The sequence below is a fragment of the Wyeomyia smithii genome, chromosome 3 (assembly GCF_029784165.1).
Source record: "Wyeomyia smithii strain HCP4-BCI-WySm-NY-G18 chromosome 3, ASM2978416v1, whole genome shotgun sequence".
NCBI lineage: Eukaryota > Metazoa > Arthropoda > Insecta > Diptera > Culicidae > Wyeomyia > Wyeomyia smithii.
In genome coordinates, this window is record NC_073696.1 from 76,308,011 (window position 1) to 76,329,891 (window position 21,881).

The window sequence follows — 21,881 nt, forward strand, 5'->3', positions numbered from 1 at the left end:
CTCCGAAAGATCCGGAATGACCGTCAAAGAGGACAATTTTAATACTGGTTCTAGAGCGTCTCGGGTTTTTTCTAAGCCCTTCTTGCTGGTTCACTTTACGCGGATTTTTGAATAACGCGGTTTTTACGCGGATTTTAGAATTAGCGCGTTTTTTACGTGGATTTTCGAATTAACGCGTTTTTTTACGAGGTACGTAATAAAAACCTCACTGTAGTAACATACATACAAAAAAAACTTGAAAAAAAACCGTGTCTAATTCAATTTATTTACAACTTATAGACTCGTGACTGCATCTTCTGCTTCGAAGGGCTTGTGTTTTGGTACAAGGCGTAAAGGTGTAAACAACTTAGTATGATCCACGTCTGCAGAAAACACAGGAACTATTGCGGAAAAGAAACGAGTATCTTGTAATTTTCACTATTAAAAGTCACAAAAAAGCAACGATTTTTGTATTCAAAACAGATTGTGTGTTTGGAAATCCAAGTGATTGTTTATGTGGCAGAGCTTTTAGAAGATTTCAGAATGCCACAGATGAAAACATTTCGACAGATCTCACTGCAATACTTTGTGCAATGTTTTAGTGTAATTTTAGAATACATTTTTCCTGCAAAACAATCAGTCTTTTAAAAAAAATGCTACGTCGATTTTACTACAACCCCCCCTCCCCCCTTGTCACAAAATGATGATATCCCCCCTCCCCCCATAAATGCTACGTCATTTAAGTATGGTCCCTAATCAAATTCGATACGATATATCTCTTAAAAAGTTATAAATAGGTATTACAAGCGCAGGCTTGCGGCTAGCAAGCGCATTCCGTACTTGCATTGTAAACGTCACTTTCTTGCTCTGTGGTACTTAGGGCATACGAAGACTATATGATCAATATCTTCGTACCCTCCACATTCGCACATTACTACCGACTAAGTTTATTCGATAAAGGTGTGCGTTTGCAACATAGTGATTGGACATTAGGCGCGAAATAACTCGAACTAAATCTCTAGTTAAATCTAACCCTTTGAACCAAGCTTTTGTAGACACATTGGGCGGAATCGAATGCATCCTTCGCCCAAGATCATCTTTATCTCTTTTTCCTGCCAGTTTGCCAGGGCCAGTTGTCGAGGCAGGTGAAAATACTCGGTATAGGTGATCGGTCTATCAAATGTATCTCCTTCTATGGCACCCCTTTTCGCTAATAAATCAGCTTCTTCATTGCCTGGGATTGAGCAATGAGAGGGGACCCACACAAAGCAGATATTGAAAGACCGATCAACCAGCACTTCTAATATCCGTCTGATTTCCGGAAGGAAATAGGACGGGTGCTTGACCGATTCAATCGATCGGAGAGCTTCGATAGAACTGAGGCTGTCCGAACTAATCTAGTTGATCTAGAGCATTAGCCCCCAGACTAGCGTGCGATATTGTATTGTTGTACGAGAGTTACTAATCTTCCGTGAATCTATCATTCTCGTAGCTCCAACTTGCAATAGAAGACACATGTCAGATTGAAATTCAAAAAAAAATTGTAATGGATGAATGAATAAACGTTTCAACCTTTTTCAGATTAATCAAGGGTTTTTGGTTTTCCTTTACCATTTACTTTCAGTGTAAACTCTGCGTAGTATATTGTTGTCTAATTTGTTAAAAAATGAGCTTTTTTAAAGGGAGCTCAAGCGAATGGTCATAAATTCGAACCTTAGAATCAGACCGTTTGGTGTCAGAGGAATTCTTACGCATGGGTTTATTTTCAGGCTCTCTCCCATCCCTCCACTTGACCCTTCCCTCACGCTAAATTACAAAAAAAAACTCAAACAGAATTGAAAGAGAATACCTCTCTAGACAGTTAAAATTGTAGGGTAGCTAAACGAAGCTTTTTAAAGAAGAGCAGTAGAGTGTATTGAAATAAACGTGTAGAGAGAAAGGTAAAAGCACAGACTAACAGACACTTCGAACAAAATTTTCAATAAAATCATTGTTCGAATAATATCAGTACTTTACGGTATTACCTCAAACTGCTGCCGTATTTCCGCTGCATCTTGTAATTTGACATAAGCGCTAGCGTACGTGCATGTGTCAAGTTGAGAACTACAAAATATGTAGAAAATTGCATGACAGCGCCCCAGACAGTTTTGTCGCGCGATTACTGTAATTCGATAGAAAATTTGAAATGATCGTTTTTTTTTGTGGCGATGAAGCTAAAATTCAGTGTTACGTCTGTTAGTCTGTGGTATAAAAATCCGTCACTGACTACGATGATACAAAGAACCGTCCATTCCCGTTACGGTCGTTAGAGATGCAGAGGTAAACTCTTTCTCTGGCAACAGCGGTTGTAACACTTCCTTCTTTTTTCGCAACGCGAAAGCTACTGAATTGTTGTTTTTGCAATACTTGTTTATGAAATAACAATTATCGAAGTTTGTTATATTCTTACTTAAATATTTTTCCAAAAAACGATTTTTTATCTTTAAACTTAGGTATGAAAATTAAAGTTAAAATGCAATAAAATGTTCTTTTATATTCGCAATTCGCAGGAGCGTTTCAATATAAGTTTTAACGATTATGACAGTATGAGGCTGAGTGTTGTCATGCAGTAGAATCACTTTTTTGTGCCTCTCTTCGTCTTGTGGTCGTTTTTCCGCGCGGTGCTCAGCATATCGGATAGGGGAAGGGGTTATAAAATGGACACCCTAAGCTATTTCTCAATTTTCTCCACAATTAAACACTAAAACCATGAGTCGATCGCGCACATTAATTGAGCAACTAAAGATTGATGCAAAAAAATAGGTAATCTTCTCTAGTTGTTCTCTAATGTAGTATTTTTCGAAGTTTTCTTGAGCTTTTGTAAAAAGAGTTTTTTGGGGGTAAAATGGACAGGTGTGGGTAAAATGAACATAGAGAGGTGGTAATATGAACATCTTAGACGTGAACGTTAATTATCGCTTTACTGGTAGCGAAATGTTGTTCGATTACACGTGACACAGTTATACACTCACCTACAGTTTAATTTTCACCGGTTGTCGTAGAACTGCCGCTGCCATCTGTTCATCGGTCCAGGTTTAATTTTGCGTTTTCCGATACAAACACAACGCATCTATAGTTTTGTATGTAAATTTGCACAATTTTTCTACCTTCACTATGAGTTGTCCATTTTACCCGCACAGTACGTGTTATTGAAAATACTCAAAAATATTGAAAATATCATTCAAACAATTACTAACCTTTAATGATTTTGGGTGGTTTGTAATCTGAGTACAGATATATGCACAATAGTCCTTACGAAAAATTGTTTTACACAAAATAGGTTATTTCTTGTGAGCCAAAAATAAATTCAAAACTCAAATAAGTAGCATGACGACGTATAAGTACCACCGGCTAGTCTCCATGACTATATTTTCTTCGGATTACTGAAATAATGACCTAATTTTTCATCGTCCGTCACGATAAAGAAAACCCTTCTTTCGTTGCCGCTAGACAGTTTTTTACAGGCGCAAGAAACAACGACCATTGGTTCCAAATCATTGAGAACCCAATTATTTTGTGTCAGAACCAAAGCGTGCAATCATTTGGATATGGCTGGGCGAGTAACTTCCAATACCGACGCAAGCTGTTCCTGCATTTGACATAGATCCTCATCGAGCGTTTCCTCCAATTCGACGTCTTCGAAGGTTTTTGGCCGTCCTTTACGCGGACAGTCGTTAATATCGAAATTACCGCCTTCAAAGCGATGGAACCAATCACGGCACTTTGATTCATTTAGAATGTTTTTCTAACTGTCGATGCGTTTTAGCTGCCGTTTTCGTGAAATAAAATGATCAAAGCAACACTTCTACTATTATCACTATTATTTGGCACAACAGATAGCGAGAACTTCGTTACGCACCTAATACTAGCTATTATTCTTTTTTTAATCTACAATATTCATTTTGGCCCTACTGCAAAGCACAACGGGGCCAAATGTCTATATGGAATAGGGAAAAGCCCGCTTGAGTGGAACCTGCATCTCGATTGCCTCCTCAAACGGACATAAAATCTCTTCCATCTTTTCTTCCGAAAAGAATAACTTTAAAATTGAAATACAAAAACAGTATTAGTTCAAAATTATGTGTATTTAACTAATGATAATCGTAATCTCTAATACTACTATATGGGTCATATACGAAGTGACCATAAAATAGCACAAAGTCGGCATCGACCATAACGGATTTGGCTCAAAGTTGGGGAATTTATTCATCTTTAGGTTCACTCTGAAAAAATCCTAATCCTCACTCTGTGGGATCCTCCTCTTTAATGCAAAATAACGCATTTTTTGTTCAAAATCTCTTTATCCATCTTTTCACAATTCACAGACGTAAGATGCCCGAAAAATACTGATAGATGATTCTTAAAGAAAATAAACCAAGGACCCCAAAAAATATTCAATTTTAGACCGGAAGTGTTGCCAGATAGATTATTTTTTATTTTACATTTTTCAGCAAATGCAGCCTTTTCTATTTCAAATGTGACAAATTCATCGTATTTTTTGGACGTAAAAACCACTATCACCTCCTGGTAATATTAGTGAATCTCGAGATATGCCATTTCCACAAAACCAGTTTTGTATTTCTCCATTTTATATCAAACAATCATATTGATTGGGAAACGCCTGTTAACTCTCTAACCCAAAGAACAACCCAACGAATATTTTTTAGGATTTTTCTGGTGCCAGATTTTTTTCTTTCAATTTTTTTCCCAACAATTATATCAATCAAAAGTTATGGATTTATCTCCCTAATTTTTTTCTGAACTTTCGCTATTTTGTTTTATATTGTTTCATTTTACGGTAAATTGGAAATAATTTCATTTAAATTTACTCGTGAAATTGAAAAAAAAAACACACGTAACAAAAGTTTGCTTACTTTCTTATTCAGTTTTTCATGTGCTCAATATCTACGTAAGGCTTTAAAATCTTTGATTGAATTATTAGAGCAATGAAAAAAATCTGGCAACAATGAATGCTGCAAATGAATCGTTATAAGAGGAAACATGCGTGACGGACGGCTGGATTATTTTTTTCCAGTTTCGAGATGCATAGTAAACACCGTTGTCTACTTCCTACCTATAAGTTTCTCTCACAGTAAAAGCACGTTCTGCAGTGATCTCTGTTGTGTTTGTGCGTATTGTCCTTTCGTGTGAAAAAGATCACACCAGTTTGCTATCTCTCTGGAGAAATATTTCAGATTCCACAGCGGTGTTTTTTTTTTTTTTTGCGAGCTCCACATATACACACGGTTTGCTGCTAATGATACACATTTGGATTTCAATCATGTTAATGTATGCCTTGAGCAACCGATGCGTTATGCTTTCCACACTTTTTTTATGCGTTATTTGTAGAGCAGAAAATGTGTGAACTGAGAGGACACAGTGACTGAGTAAGGCTTGAACTTTTGCGTGTAGGTGTATTTAATAAGTTAGACTTAAATTCTTTATATTTTCGAAGTAGTTCTCCAATACTAAAACATGAAATCTTTCACTTGGAGCAAAGCAAAATTCTTCAGCTAAATCAAATTTTTTGTAACTTAACTTTTACATAAAAACTTTTTTCGGGAAGACGAACTTTTGAGCCCTGCCGCTCCACGAAATTCGGAGGCCAAATTTATCCCATACATTCCGTTGGCACCGAATAGATCATTTTGTTCAGTTGGCGACAAGAAACATATTTACGTGCCCGACGGTGTACTCGGGAGTCCATAAAATAATAATATTCTTGTAACGTTAGTAATTTTTCATCCGATTTCAGAATTTTAGCATCAAAAGATCCAATAAAAATATCACAACTCCATAAATTTTGTTTCTGGAGATAAAATTTTTGAACATAGATAATTTTGATGATTTTACAAGTAAATTACACAAGAAATGTAATCTGCTGGCCAGTTAATCCTGGGAGTAAAATGTAATCACTACTTAAATCATGTTTGATAAGAAAATTATTTTCGTGAAGGAATAATCTTCACCTGAATGTATGCTAACCTGTCCTTATTCAGTTTGCTTAACAAAATTAATTGTGACTGATTCAATAATATTTGGCAAACTTTCAAATGAAGTAGTAAAACCAATGATGACAAAATGCCTTAAGCAAAGTACCCATACGACGACCATTTGTGCTTCGAAACCTCCGACGGGTATTCAAAACATTATCAAACGATCTTTGTGAGGTTTTGGGTTAATGAAATAATTTATAAGTAAAACCATTATTTTTTTTTCAACGTATTTTATGTTTTGAAGAAGTAAAGTAAGATTTCCGGTTGTCATATCCACACGATATATCGTTGTCATGTGGAATTAGAGAGCAAAAACAATGTCGAAACAATAAAACAGTTCCATCAACATAGAAAATTCCATTGGTATGTAATTACCTTACCTTGAATCATGTAATCGTGCTCTGCAACTAGGGCTTTCTCTTTGGACAATATTTTGATAAACATCCAATCATCGTGGTTTGTGAACTGTGAAGGTTGCACCAATTACCTGGAGCATAACTAGGAAGTAGAGCAAAACAAATCTTATGCAGTGTGAAATGGGAAATGCGTTTATACAGTGGGTTTTGTACGTAACTGTGTACATAATAGAACTTCTACTTAAGCTAAGCTAAGTAACTGCATACATAATAGAACTGAAATTATTTTATCATTAATCAGTAAACTGTCGGAATTGTGCTTTTACTAGTCGTTAATTTATTATTTAGTTATTGAACTTTGCAGAATATTTGAAATATTTGTCAGCGACTCTAAAGAAAAATTTCTTTCACACGTGATTAGAACTCTCAAGGAAAATTCCTATAGTGTGTGTAACGTAATTTTTTTGGGACCATGAGAACCATGATCTGAGTGAACCAAACAAATCTGATCAGTGTTAAAATCGATATCTAAATTATAACAAACACAAACAACCCTAATCTGCATTTACCCATTCGTTGACGGAACTGAATCGAAAAAAATTTCCCGCCTTTGAAGGCGTAAAGTGGCGCGTCCATTTTTATTACACTAATTTGTGAATCTAGATTCAGATGAATAATTTATTAGCGAAATCTGCTAATTGGTTAAAATGGTATCTCAAAGCTGACCATCAATGCGATTGTACGGGGTTTTCCTGAGAAGCCTCGCGGAGAGAAAAAAACACACAAATCAAGGATTTCGAACGTCAATAGATTTGTTTCTTTAGATGATTCACGAGCCCCTTAGGTGCTGAATGATTCAACTAAAAGGTTGACAATATTGATGTTAATAATTTGCTGGTTAGGGCTTGGATGAAAGTGCTCAGTGATGCGTGATACCTCTACCAACCATAACTCTGCAACAGCTCTTGACAAGTGAAAAGATGTAAGTTTGAGTATTCAAGCACGCATAAGTAAAGAATTCCTTTTTTTTTATAAATTCGAACATCTCTTCAGCACAGTTGACATGACAACCGTGATAAAAAAGCAAAGCCTAGGTGCTAGATTTCACTATCGAAACGTGATCTTCTACTGTTTATCAGCAACGCAGACTTCGCGGCCCACTGTAATCATGTAGGTACAGAGTGATTGCGGGGCTAACACAACGATGACACTAACGGTAATCCCTGTTCAAATCTCATTTGATCATACGAAAACTGGTATTGTTAGACCAGTTATCTCGAGACCAATTATATAATGAACTAAAACATCTGTAGAAAACTTGTAGATTTTGTATAAAAAATATAATGATTCTACATGCTTTCGCAAAATTTTGTAATTTATAGATAAACAGATTCATGTTCAAATTTTTTTTATGTCTGTAAAATATAGATTTTTATATTTTACAGACATATCTTTATAAGCGGCAGGAAGGCTGTGATAAACTGCAAACTGAAAAACATACCTAATCAAATGATATCAAACATATTAATACTCATAAAACTATATTCTTAAATCAATCTTAACATTGCCATATTATTTACACTAAGGTCGCTTTTTACGCGGTTTTTTTACGCGGATTCCGGAATTTACGCGGTTTTTTTACGCGGATTCCGGAATTTTCGCGTTTCTTTTACGCGGATTCCGGAATTTACGCGGTATCTTTTTTGCCCGGATTTCGGTTTCCCTTCACTCGGAATGCAAAATTAACGATGATTTTTTTACGCGGATTCCGGAATTTACGCGGTTTTTTTACGCGGATTCCGGAATTTACGCGGTTTTGTAACGCGTTTCTTTTACGCGGCACGTATCCCCGCGTAAAAAGCGACTTCAGTGTATATTGTGTAATCTAGCAGAAAAAGAAAACTTTTTAAAAGAGAATTCGAACCCTTTAAACAGGGCCAAATTGTGGTATGGAACGCGTTCTGAGACAAATTTTCCAACTCTTTTTATTCGATTAGGAGCCTATCGCCCTTGTTAGGAGCGATAGGCAAGACAAAAATTTATTTTAGACTCATTAGAGTGTCCCTCTCCACGGAAATCTTTAGTAAAAGGCGAAAGATTTATTCGACAATTGAAGAGAGACCAGAGTGAAGATCAAACCGTTCCGTCGCTTACCACACTTCAGAGAGGAGTGTTTCGTTAGCGATTGATATGTGGCTAACAGAGCTAGTAACGGCTGTCGCCATCATGCATGCATGATTCCGCTTGGTAAAGCGTATTTTCTACCCTCATTTTACTCTTCTCACTGCTTACATACCATTCGCAACGGTAAGTGCGGTATTACGTTGTTACTAAAATTGTATTCATCAAAGTAATCATACAAAAGTTATTTTAATAAATCCGAGTTCTGGATTATACTAATTCCCGAAACACTACCACAGGCGCAGCTTTTCTAGTTGCCGCTTGCTTCGTTTTTAGGCCCCATAAAATGAGATTAATTACTGTTCTTTCATACAATCAACCAGATTCTATGCAAATGTACACGATATTCCTTTTTATCTAATGAAGAAGTGTTTTTATACACTATGAAACGAGCTATGCTGAAAACAGTTTTTTCTTTTAGTTCACAATAAAACCCTTTTTTTAAATTTTCAAAACAACGATTTTATTTTAATGGAACTCAAATATAGATGGAAAATCCAATTTTTACGCACTATTTAATAGCTTTTACCGTTACTAATCAGAACTATTAATTATAAATCAGGGCCACTTAAATTCTAGGTTCAATTTTCAGACTATTGGCAACCGAAGTAGAATTTAATATCACAGCACCGGTTACGCTAATGGCTTTTCGATATGGGATCGATAGTGATAATACGTCTTCTTATAACTGACAGTTGAATAAGATCAATCTAGGCCCCCTCAGCGCAAGATGCAGATGTTGAGTTATTCTATTATTTTGAAGTCAAATTAACTTTAACTATTCCAATTGGCGGCACTTCTGAGTGGCGCAACATACTCAAAACGAATTTAATTGCTCAATTCATCCCACTTAGAACGGGTAATGTTGCCTTGATGACCATCATAAAATATTTTGGAAATCAAACGTAAATAGGCCGACTTTTATTTTGTTCTAATTAACTAATAATGATTAATTAAGCTTGGTGAGAAGAATAAACTAAAACTTATGAGTTGGAATTTATACAACTGAGGTTGATAATTTCGCACAGTCATCATCTGCTGATCTGCTCGATCTTCGAGTGGACGATTTACCGCGAAAATAGTCTTCGATTTCCTGCAGAGATTTTCCTTTAGTTTCAGGGACGATGTAATAAACAAACAAAATTCCAAACACAGAAATTGTGCCATAAAAAATAAACACATTCGCACTACCCATTTGTTCAACCATCGTCGGATAGAGTTTAATGATTACAAATGACATAAGATATGCGAAAAATATAGTGATTCCCGAAGCAGGACCTCGAACTTTCTGGGGGAACAACTCTGCCGTCATTGAGAATGGCATTGTGAGAAAGCCTAGCGTGCTAGTGAAAATATATGTTATGATTAGGAAGGTTGGAATCCATCGCAAGCCTCCGGGAAGCGGATTGTAAATACAAGCCGCAATGCCGAACATACAAACAGCCATGCCAACGCCGGAGAAGATCGACGGCGGTTTCCTTCCCAACGTGTCTAGAATATATGCTACCAAAATAGTTGCAATAACACGGGTAATTCCTATTAGCACAGTGCAAAGAAATGGATCTATCGAGACACCAGCTTCGGAAGACACCTTTGCAGCATAAACAACAACTACGAAAATACCGGAAAACTGTTGAACCGCGAAAAATCCTATCATCACACCGAGCGGCTTATAAACCTGCGGTTGTTTCAGCATATCTATAAAACACTCCTTCCCGGCCATTTTCTGCGCTTCAATATTTTCTCTTAACCGGGTAAGTTCGTGTTCGATCTCTGGAATTGTTTTCAAGGAACTTCCATACCCTCTTATCTTCTTTAACGAGCGCTCCGCCTCCGTCTCGCGTTCCTTAGATAAAAGCCAGGCAGGAGACTCGGGCAGTGGAATTAGGAGCAGTAAAGAGGCTACACAGCATCCAGCCGCAATTACAGCCACCAGGCGGAAATTCTCCGGAATAACGTACCCAAAGCTGTAGATCATGAGTATACCGACTGCTATGGCTAACGATGTCAGCACCGTCAGGCGGCCCCTTAACCTTGGGGTAGCAATTTCCGCTGAATATATTGCAGCCGTTGCACTGACAAGTCCAATCACTAGGCCTAAAAGTAAAGCGAAAAATGTGAAAAAGGATTCCTTAAATAAATTATGTACGGTTCACCTATTATCACGCGTGCGATCATGATTTGGGTGTACATCAGATCGAAATTGGTGCTACTCGAAATGGCAATCAACGTCCACGAGGCGATAGACAGTATGTTGATGAATATGAGTGTCCATTTTCGTCCTATCCTATCCAACAGGTAGCCGGCAATTAGTCCTCCAAACGGACAGGCAATCGAATTGATGGAAGCTAAAATGGAAAAGATCCTTGACGTTACGATTCATCGTTGCTGCCTATGTGTTCGTATTAGTTGCACTGCCTTATGCTGTGAGTTTCTGCAGCATAAGTCAACTTCAGCTTTAGTATGAAAACATTAAAACGAAGATGGAATCAGCAAGCTTGAAAGCTCGCTTATGCTGTAAAACGTTACAAATGTTCGAGACTGACAAGAACTGCGCATGAGCTACAACTGAACGCTCGTCAATGAAGGGAAAGCGGCGTGAAATATAACCACATTAGTGTTCAACGAATATTAGTAATGATATTACTAATCTATGAAATTTAGCAATGCTGTGGAATAAAAGGACATTATGATTTTTCGAACAAAAAGACAACGACCCACACACTACTAAATTTTTGGAAATTATTTGAGTTTTCTTACAAAATAATCGGAAAAAGTTTCAATGTTAGCATTCCATAAAAGAAGGAATAAAATAAATATTTTTTTAACAAGTCATTTAAAGATGTTTTTTAAAGAATATAATGTGTTACAGTAATTTTAGTGAAGTAAGATTTAACAAAAATCAATGGTGCAGTCGAACATGTTTTTGTAATTTAGACGACATATATCTCTAATTTTAACATATTTTTCATGAAAAATTACATGCTTTCGAATGGCGTAAAAGTTGTTGAGCTATGGATTTTTGTGGTTTATTTAGTGATTAAATATAAAAATTGTCAGCAAAAGAATAACAATAAGAACTTTAGATTCAGCCCAAACCAAACCAAAAAAAAAAACAGAAATGAAAAGAATTCCATCGAAATTCAGCCTGAAGGCTGAGAAACACCCTAAATCTGCAAGCGTAAAAGCGGAAATTGATTCTAAATTTTGCTGTGGATGGTACCAAAATTTGCAGAGACTAAAAACAAAAATAATTTCAAATATTGCTGAGAATATTTGTTTAACAAAGAGCTGAAATGTTGATCTCATATTGGAGAGGGGGGTGTGCTTTCGGCTAAGCGGTCTTTCGAGTTCGAAAACAAACTATTTAATTTTTCCAACGTTTAGTTAGATCTCATATTGGCTATTGTTAACAATTTTATAACTTCTCTTCAAACCAGTAGAGAAATTGAAATACTTGCCAACGCTTTTATAGTCCAGAAGAAACCGAAAGAAATATAATCCGAAATTATGCTTTGAAAAATTCAAAAAACTTCTAACCGCGAGGAAAGCAACACAATAGACTCCCAAATCTACTATAAAATGACTTCTAGCAAAACAGAAACTAACCAAAACATGACTCAAAATTGATGAAACCAAAAAAGAAACCATGAAATGGTCAAACAGACAATGGGGGGATGTCTCCCAGACAAATTAAAAAATATTTTAACCAGTTTCTTAAAGTTTTTTTTTTGAAATTAATTTGGAATAAAATTTCGATAGTAACTCTTAGCTTTTTTTCCGTCGGTTTGCTCTCGGAGCATTTTCATACACTTTGAGTTAGATTTGAATATGATTTTTAGTTTTTTTTTTCAACTTGAAGAGAGTTTTTATCTTTCCAGCTTTCCACGAGCGGTAATGGCGGACAGTGCACGCAGCCCATTTTGACGTTTTTATGTAGGTCAGAAAATTTTTAATCGCAGTAACGGAGTAGAAAATATTACAACGTCGTAACGTAGCATAGCAACTTTTACAAACAATGGGTGTTTTGTTATTTGAATTTCGTCGTGCGCATGCGCGGATCAAAACAAACAAAACTGTTTATTAAAGATGCTATGCTCGTTGCAAATTTTTATTTGTTTTTCACTCCGTTGCTGCGATTGAAAATCACTCGACCTACAGAAAACGTCAAAATGGGCTGCGTGCACTATCCGCCATTACCACTCGTGGAAAGCTGGGAAGATAAAAACTCTCTCCAAGTTGAAAAAAAAAATTAAAAGTCATATTCAAATCTAACTCAAAGTGTATGAAAATGCTCCGAGAGCAAACCGACGGAAAAAAGCTGAGAGTTACTATCGAAATTTTATTCCAAAATAATCTAAAAAAAACTTTAAAAAACTTGTTGAAATATTTTTTAATTTGTCTGGAAGACAACCCCCCCCCCCCTTGTTAACCCTAAACACATTCACATGCCAAATTTGGTAGTATTTGCTTGATTGGTTCTGAAGTTGTGTGGGAGGGGTATCGGACCAATATAAACATATTTGTTACACTTAAAACATTTCACATATCATATTTGGTTCCATTAACTTGTTTAGTTCTCGGGATGTGCGAAATTTATGTACTATTCTTATTGGACCCCTCCCTTACGGAAGAGGGAGGGGTGTCGAACCATTGTGGACATTTTTGTTACCTCTAAAAACACTTTCATACCAAGTTCCATTTACTTGGTTAGTTCTTGAAATGTGCAGAAATGTGTGTTTCATTTGTTTGGGACCCCTCCCTTCCAGAAAAAGGAGGGGTCTCAAACTATCTCAGTCACCTTCTCCGGCCCCTCGAACCCCTACATGGAAAATTTACGTCGATCGGTTCAGTAGTTTCCAAGTCTTTACGGATCTGACAGACAGACAGGGCTGCATTTTGTTTAGATAACACGGAATTTGGTAATTTTCAATACCCCCCACTTCTAAATAACATGATTTTACATGGTAGTCTGGCGCAGTGTAACGCTTCGCTGAATTCATCTCTCCTCTGAGTGCGTTACGTAATATAAAATGACCCTTGGTGCTAACTGCAAAACAAAACATACAGGGGGTAGACAAAATGATTGAGACAGGTAAATTTTCGTCAATTTTTAAATAGCCTGAACTCAATTTCAATGAAACCGGTTTTATTTTATTGGAAAACTGGTTTCCTAATATTACTTGAAAACTTGACGTGACCAATGGACACCGGAAATGTTCCGGATTTTAGGAGTGTGTGTCAAAATGTGCATTTTTGCAACGCGTAGAACTTTTTCTGACATCTTGTTTCTTTTAGGTTTATATGTTTCCAATGGGCGATTTAAATGACTGTTCGACTGACAGCTGGCGCTGCAGTAAAATGATGATAATGATTTGGGGCAGCATTTTAACCTATCAAGATTCTATTTACAGTGAGCTATCACGAGTTTACGTAGCGGAAAACTTTAGAAATTCAGATTTTTTTCACTAAAAGGTAGATTTAAACTAAGAACATGCAATTCCAACACGCTAGGTACCTACTTACCCACTCAAACATAACCCCAAATTGGAAACGAAACCGGATCTCATATATTTGCAATTTCATATGTATTTTCTTGACAGTAAGCAGTCTACTAGATGCTGCTGAAAGTTTCTAACCAGCTGTATTCTTTTTGACGCCAAGAACATCCATATTATGCAAATATCGCATGAAAAACAGTCTACTGTGTATAACAGCCTTGGCTAAAAATTTAATCTATCATCATTTTCCTAACTCTAATGCTCAATTCCAGAAGTCGCACGTTCGTTTTTAGTTTTGCGTGAATCGCCAATGAACTTCATTCATACCGAGTTCATTAGTACCTAAAGATTGAAAATCTGTCGAAGAACCATCGAGATATGAATGAATTAAGTATGGGTGTTGTTTTTGGCAGATTTTTCTTTTGTCAGGTTCAATTTTCCATGAGCACCCTCGCAGAACACCATGAAACTTTGTGGGTGTGTAGGTTAATGAAACCAAGCAACTATGCGAACTTTTTTTTTTTAATTTATCTGGACTTACATTTGAAAAGGTTTGAAATATTGAAACCTCTTTCTTATAAATCAACATATATAAATAATGACGAGAGATAGAGAATGGTTGTCAATGGATAACTTCAAGAAAACTATTAAAACTTTTATTGCAAATTTTTGAAAAACAAAGTACAATTTTAAAAAAACAAAATGTGATTTTAAAAATATCTGTTATATCTGATTTTTTTCCAATGAAGGCTTTTAGATAGACAATTTAGTTGCCTTAAACTCTTCATAACAAATCACAGTAAAAATGTTTTTGTAACAAAAACTTTTTCGTATACTATCCCCAACAGTAAAAAAACTGCAAAAAATATTTAGATACCTGAGATTAGATACCAATAAACTCGGAATAAATTCTAGTTTATTGGAAACATATAAACCTAAAAGAAAGAAGATGCTAGAGAAAGTTCTGCGCTTTGCAAGAACGCACATTTTGACACACAATCCTAAAATCCGGAACATTTCCTGTATCCGTTGGTCCCGTCAAATTCCCTAGTAATTTCTGGAAACTAGAATAGCTCTCCAGTAAAATTAAGCCGCTTTCTTCGGAATAGATTCATTTTTCGTGAAGTTCTGACTGTTTAAAAATTTGCAAAATTTTGCCTGTCTCGATGATTTTATCTACCCTGTAATTAAAATGGCCTCTTCAGTTGTCAGAATACACAATTCCTGATACGAATATCTCGAATAGTTTACAACCATTAGTTGGGTTATAGAGTCATTTATGCTAAATGCATGTCAGTTTACAGCGTCCACGAGGGATAATTACACAGTAGATTAAAAAGCTGGTGGTTCTGAGATATGCGGAAATGCACCCTTAGAGGCTTTCAATGAATCAAACAGTAATAAAAACTAATTTGGAAAATTTTGACGTTACAAAACAATATAATACACAAGTTTACTCACCGAACCATGAAGCCTGATCCGGATTTAGCCGTAACGGGTCATCCTCTTGTGTAAGTGAGTGTAACGTGATTGCCGAATAACCCAATCCCATGCCGGAAGATAAAACTGTCAGATTCGCAAGAATGCTCATCGTAACCTAAAATAGTCGTTCAGTTCTAGTTACTGTCAACGTCCAATGAATCACAAACAAACCTGCATTCGATCACTCCGTTTCCCAGCCCTCCTTGTCAAGGCGCTTACGGACCCCTTGGTTGGCTCGATAAGATCTTTATCCTTAGAGTATGTGGAAATCAAAGTTGGTTGTATTAACTGCAGGTTGCGATTACCTGTGAGCCGGTGACAATCATCTGAGTCTTCACAGGCCGTAACTTGTTTTTCGCTGGACATTCTTTTTGCGTCAGCGAATGTTTTTACTTGTTAAAAAGGAACTTTATTTGGTTGTGTGTAGAAACTAGAATAAGAAAAAATAATAATAATTATATAACGTTAATTGAACTCTTGAAGCGGTTATTTGGTCAATAAAACCATTAGGTATTTTTCCGCAAAAAACTATTTCCAGTGTGACAAAATGTAGGTACTAAAAATCACAGCAACCGGGTTGAAATGGACAAATATCAGAATGTCTCGTCCCCGGCAGCACGGTGAAATGTCCAAACAGAAGAACCTAACACATGAACAGATCGGAGAGCTGTGGGCGGCATTCGATACGACGATGGCACCATCAGCTGCACGAAACTCGGAACGATGCTTAGGTCGTTTGGCAAAAACGTTTCCGATGCGAAAGTTGAAGAACTGTTGGAGGAAATTCACTTTGATTACGAGGGAAGAATGCGTTTCAAGGATTTCGTGACAATGATGAAGAATCGATTCTAAAACATTCCAAGAGAGGACGAACTGGAGGAGGCATTCCGGATTTTTTACCGTGACGGAAACGGACTGATTACTGCCGACGAACTGCGGATGGCACTGAAGTCATTCGGTGAGTTGCAGCTGACGGAAGAAGAGGTGGACGAGCTCAGATTCGAATTACGCAGAAATGAGCTTGCGGAGCAAGTAGAACAAATCGTGAAGATTATTTTCATTTGATGAGAAACAAACCATTCCTAAAAGATGAATGATAAAATATCTCAGAAATACTAACTTTTTGACCAAGAACATTATTGTTGTATAATTAATCAAATTATTGTGTTCAAGTCAAACATTGAAAATATATGATGCTCTTCACTACACGGAAAACTTTATTAAGATACGCTACTTAAAATGTCTACAAAGAACACAGACGGGCCAAGTGGATAGAACTTTTAAAAAATATTGTAGATCTTCTATTCTACTATATTTCGGTTATCAACTCGAATATAGACGAATTATTTCTCAGTTGCTGCTCAACAGATTAGACCACTCCCTCTCCTAACCTGAAAATATTTCGATAGAAATCAAGTAATCTCAAGCGATTGATAATCATCTAATAAACGTATTTTTTGCGCGTCTTGTGTACTGCCTTATCAGTGAATAAACAACTTGGGCACTATGAGGTCGATATAAATATAAATCCATACAAATATAGACGTTAACGCAAGAGGCTCCATGCGAATCATACTCTAGTAAATTCTTTACGTTCAAACTGAAGTTGAAAGGCAGACGTGTAGCAAGTACTGAATATAAATTTAGTTCTGAATAAACATGGTCTTGAAACAACTTCAGAAAAGATACTGTAGAAAGGCATAGCAACCAAAAATTCTACTCAAATAGGACATAGATAGATTTTCAAACATTAAAAAAAACTTGGTTTCGATGATTTATAGAATATCAAAACATTTTGTTTGAAAGTAAAGATGAGAAAATAAACTCCAACACAATCACATTTGCTATGTCTAAAATAATTCCTCAATGAATGAGAAGATTTAAATTTGCTTTAACACAACAACCAAAAACAGCTGTTTTTTAATCTCCTGACAGTCTTTACTTCGTGAAAATTGATATCGCGGTATCATGACTAAGGTAGGATTCGCTATTACTTGCTTAATTTTTGTTTCAAATATTTTATTCACTTGATCCGTTGAAATTGATATAGCATAAAGGAAGTATTTTTCCTAACTTTACAAAAAAACAAAGCGATTATGATTACCGTAGTTAAGTAACCGAGCCCCATTTCTTCGCGGGGTGTAATCACATCATTGTAAACCATTGCTGGAATACAGTAATTAAAGCGGAGCATTTTTGCAAGTAGCAACAAACTGAATAAAAAATATAAGCATACGATGATAAGCCAATGCTCATCGCCTAGAAACGTGGGATCGCACGAGTCATTCCTGACTAACACAAGCGAATCATTCTTCCTGAACGGAGAGGATTTCGTTTAGTGATTAGCAGTTCAACATTTCTACTCACAGCTGATCGACCGGTCGTTACGACACAGGGAATTCAGGAGGGTTTTTTTTATGTTATCACGTCATTTTCGGACTATAATCCTTTGTAATTACATAGAAAAGTGGCGATACATTCAAATCAGAAACACCGTCCTATTTTGTGATTGGATATACAATAGGAATATCGGAACTTAGAAATATTAAATAAAAAATCAAATCAAGAACAGACATTCATCTTATTTTCAAAAGATGTATTAAAACCTGAAACCGTCCTTCAACCGTAAGTGTTAATGCTCCCGCTATGTGGCGCTCGCGTCAATGATAAACCAAGCACTGATATCGATAAAATATCGATACGGCAATATTTATGCAGTGCAACTGGGGCATCAGATGTCGTTAGTGTATTAACGTATTTTGATTCAAATTTTTACACACGATTTTCAATTTTTTTTTATATGAACATGAATATCTGGTCTCGGTCACTACGGCTCGAATGGGGAAACCTTATCGAAGCGTATGAACAGATACAATGAAATAATTGATTAGAAGTAGCATAGAGATTACAAAATACACTATAGATAATTACGTCAATTGCAACGAAACTGACAACCAAAGCACCAGTAATTCCATTTGTTGAGATAACAGAGAAAATAATCAATCAGATGGATTCCACTGTTATGTTGAACGGTTATCTGCATCGTAATAATACGTTCTGAAAACCATAAAACAGTACAGTGGGTATAAGCGAACCGTCGAAATATTTTTTTAATTAAACCTCTCAAATTACTGGTAAATTTTCGGTTATCTACATCAACAGACAAATGTTTTGATTGAGTAAATCTTTCAATAAACATCTTGACACGAAAATTTTGATCATTTACTAATCATAACATGTCTGCGTTTTTTCTTTCAAATCAGAAATGTTAGCAACCCACTTTACATGCACCGGATAATTTGTATTTCTACAATCAATTATTTTAGAAATCCATTTTTGGCAACATTTTTTGGATATTTGATATATCTAAGATATATCAAACCAAATCACTAAACAACGTATATGCATATAACATTTATAAAATGATTGAATTCCAACTCTAAATAATTTGACCGTGAAATCATTTGGCGCACTTTTTGCTTTGTGTGTATACGATTAACGTAGAAATTTAACTTTGAATTCGCCCCACTGCAGTCACCACAAAGCAATTATTAATAATAAATACAATAATACATCGCTTGCTGACCAGCCGGTTTCATTCCCTGTGATTTTACCGAATATGTACCGCAAAACAAACTGGTTTTACTAGAATGCGGCAACAAACAACATCAACACTGTACTCACAGGGTACCAATGAATAAGATAAAAACTGATTATTCCCGCAACTGATAGGATTGGGCCCGGGTGTAATTTCATTGAAACACAGCGTAACTGGCTTACCTTGTAATTTTCACTGGGAATTCGCACCAAACATTCAGACTAATTAGTTTTGTCAACGAGTCACTTCGAGCAAACTAAAAATATCCCAATCCGAGCAGCAGCTATGTTTTCTCATTTGATCGACTGACTCTAAATCCAGGGACGGTAGTCTTATTAATATTCACCAATACTTTCGATCTATGTCGCCCGTAGCACACTTGCCAATTAGTAGGACTCAATTTCCATAGGTGTTCCGCACATCCAATCGCGTCGCAGGTTATGAAGTGTCTGACTTAGCAGAAGAAACCCCACAGACAATTATACATCGAACTGCTCGTTATCAGTGGCACTGAAGCGGATTGACCAGTAATAATCGCGATTTCGCGCATCGCAACTACCCATTGTACACGTGTTTTCCTTCGCGTGTTTTCTCACAACTGACCGTGGCCAATATCGTAGCATTCGCACCGGCATCTGCAAGAATGTGTTTGTCTATCGAGAGAATGAATGCTGTGCCGATGGTACGACTAGAAAGACTGGAAGAATACTTGCAAGGAACATTTGTATCGCCCTTATCGGAGGATTTGCCATGCGTGGTTTCGAATGAAACAAATTAGAGAGCCATTCTCGCTACGCTCTTTGAAATTACTACCATCACGCCAGAGTGGTGGTGGTGCGATTCTGTTTCACCAATATCAGTTCGATTAATTTATTGTTGTCTGTTATAGATTTGAAATTCATCTGATAAGATTGTAGGAAGTGTGGAAAAGTATTGCAGCACATAAAAAATAATTTGATTGACTGAGACTCCTTAATAAATTATATAATTTGAGTTTGAATTACTTGCTGCACTTAAAAATGCGCTGGAAAAAAATAACATGTATAAATTGGAAAGTCCAAAAATCAAAAGTCATGTATCACGAACCGCCAGTGATTAGTGGAATCCAAAATCAAAAAAATAGTCAAAAGTTAAACGGCGGTTAAAAGTGTGGCACACTTGATCCTTGTTTGTTGCCGCCATAGATCAAAATCATCTAAAATTGCACAAGAAACTATCAAATGATGTCTGTGAGTAGCACATTATTCTCAGTGTGTAATTTTTTATTGATCAACAGCTGACGATGCCCATTGTACATCAATTGAGAAAAGGTTTTTGTGAATATTAAATTGACACTTGCTGCCACTAGAGACCGAGGGATCCGCTGCATCATCCACAAACATCATAAAAAGGAGCTAGCAATACAAGTTCTAAATATATTTTCCTCTATATAAAAAAGTCGTTCAAAAGCTAAGGCTATCAGAAAAAAAGAACTTAAAAGTTTACTGAAATAGCAATAAAATTTATGATATTAAAATTTTTGTTGAATGAATTTTAAAAATATTGAGAAACAGTGAAAAGGATTAAAGGATGGAAGTGTTACAATCATTGTTGCCAGAGGCCGTGTTTACCTTTGCATCTCTAACGACTGTTACAGAAAAAAAAGGTACTGAAAGGTTTGCCAAGAATCGGCAATTAAAATTGCCTGGAAAGGTAATGTATTCATTCAGCTGTGTGTCGGATTTCAGGTGGTAATCTTAAAGAGCTGTGGCAGAAAAATACAGAAGGGGCGATAGACGGTCCAATTTCAGCGTTTCCAGACTGTTTTAACCCTCTCCCTGAAGTAATGCCTAACGGCGGTCCCGGGGAGACCAAGGGCTTTAGCTGTTCAGCTCAAGGTTGCTCAGCATGCGTAGAAACAGACTGTTTCAACCACGTTAGGAATATGTGGTTAAGCGTTGTCGTGCAAAATAAGAATTTTTTCCTTTCACGTTTGGCTCCTATTATGATTTCACCTCTAATTCTGCATCCTCGATTTTTTCATAGCGCCAAAACGATCCATTTCTTCTACATCAAAATCGCAATTTTAAAACCATTCTCGACTAGTTCTTTCACCATAAGTTTCGATATTTATTTGGCATGATTGCAACCGCCAGATTGTTTCGAAACATATGCAGAAACCAAGATTTCTCGCAACTGACGCTTACGCGGTCAATGAAAATTGTAAATTGAAAAGTAAAAAGTAAAAAGTAAAAAGTAAAAAGTAAAAAGTAAAGCATGAGCATGAGCATGATGAGCATGATTGACCGCCCGCGGTTGCTACTCCGTTATTGCCAGATCAGCTGTTATTACACAGAGAACCAACGGATGATGCTTGGGACTATCATTCATCCTCGATGTGTAAAAACTGGTGACCTTAATCTTTATATTAGGCAATACCAGCGCCGGCCGCATCCGAATGCAGGTCAAAGGAGGAATGTGTATAGGAATATGTTGACGTGATACTCGCTTTATTGGAAGCCGAGAACACCTCTGCGCTTCCACGAGAAATCACTGGGATGTTGGAGAAAAGGGTAGGGTTTGCAGCAGGTTTCGTTTTGGTGAACGATGCGATGAGTTCGAGTACCGGTTTCATAATAACAAATATCGCGCCTATAAGTTCAAAATAACCTCCGCGAAAATTATTACGCGATCCGAACTCATTCTGTTTGATATACCACGGTAAAAAAAGCATGCGAGGAATCCGTACCTGCGACTAAATTGAGACAGA

The 21,881-nt window shown here is 36.5% G+C and overlaps 1 protein-coding gene and 1 non-coding gene across 2 annotated transcripts; both read right to left on the bottom strand.

Moving 5' to 3' along the window:
* Positions 1–8,373: 8,373 nt before the first annotated feature.
* Positions 8,374–8,500, bottom strand: LOC129733486 (U5 spliceosomal RNA). The gene has a single exon (XR_008729566.1). It is a non-coding gene; the product is annotated as a U5 spliceosomal RNA (small nuclear RNA).
* Positions 8,501–9,002: 502 nt separating this feature from the next.
* Positions 9,003–19,867, bottom strand: LOC129731600 (facilitated trehalose transporter Tret1-like). The gene is made up of 5 exons (XM_055691714.1): positions 19,315–19,867; positions 15,706–15,964; positions 15,514–15,649; positions 10,708–10,899; positions 9,003–10,648 (listed from the first exon to the last, which is right to left on the bottom strand). Exons 2-5 carry the CDS (start codon positions 15,898–15,900, stop codon positions 9,549–9,551), a joined length of 1,623 nt encoding a protein of 540 aa, XP_055547689.1. The 5' UTR covers positions 15,901–15,964; positions 19,315–19,867; the 3' UTR covers positions 9,003–9,548.
* Between the last annotated feature and the right edge of the window lie 2,014 nt (positions 19,868–21,881).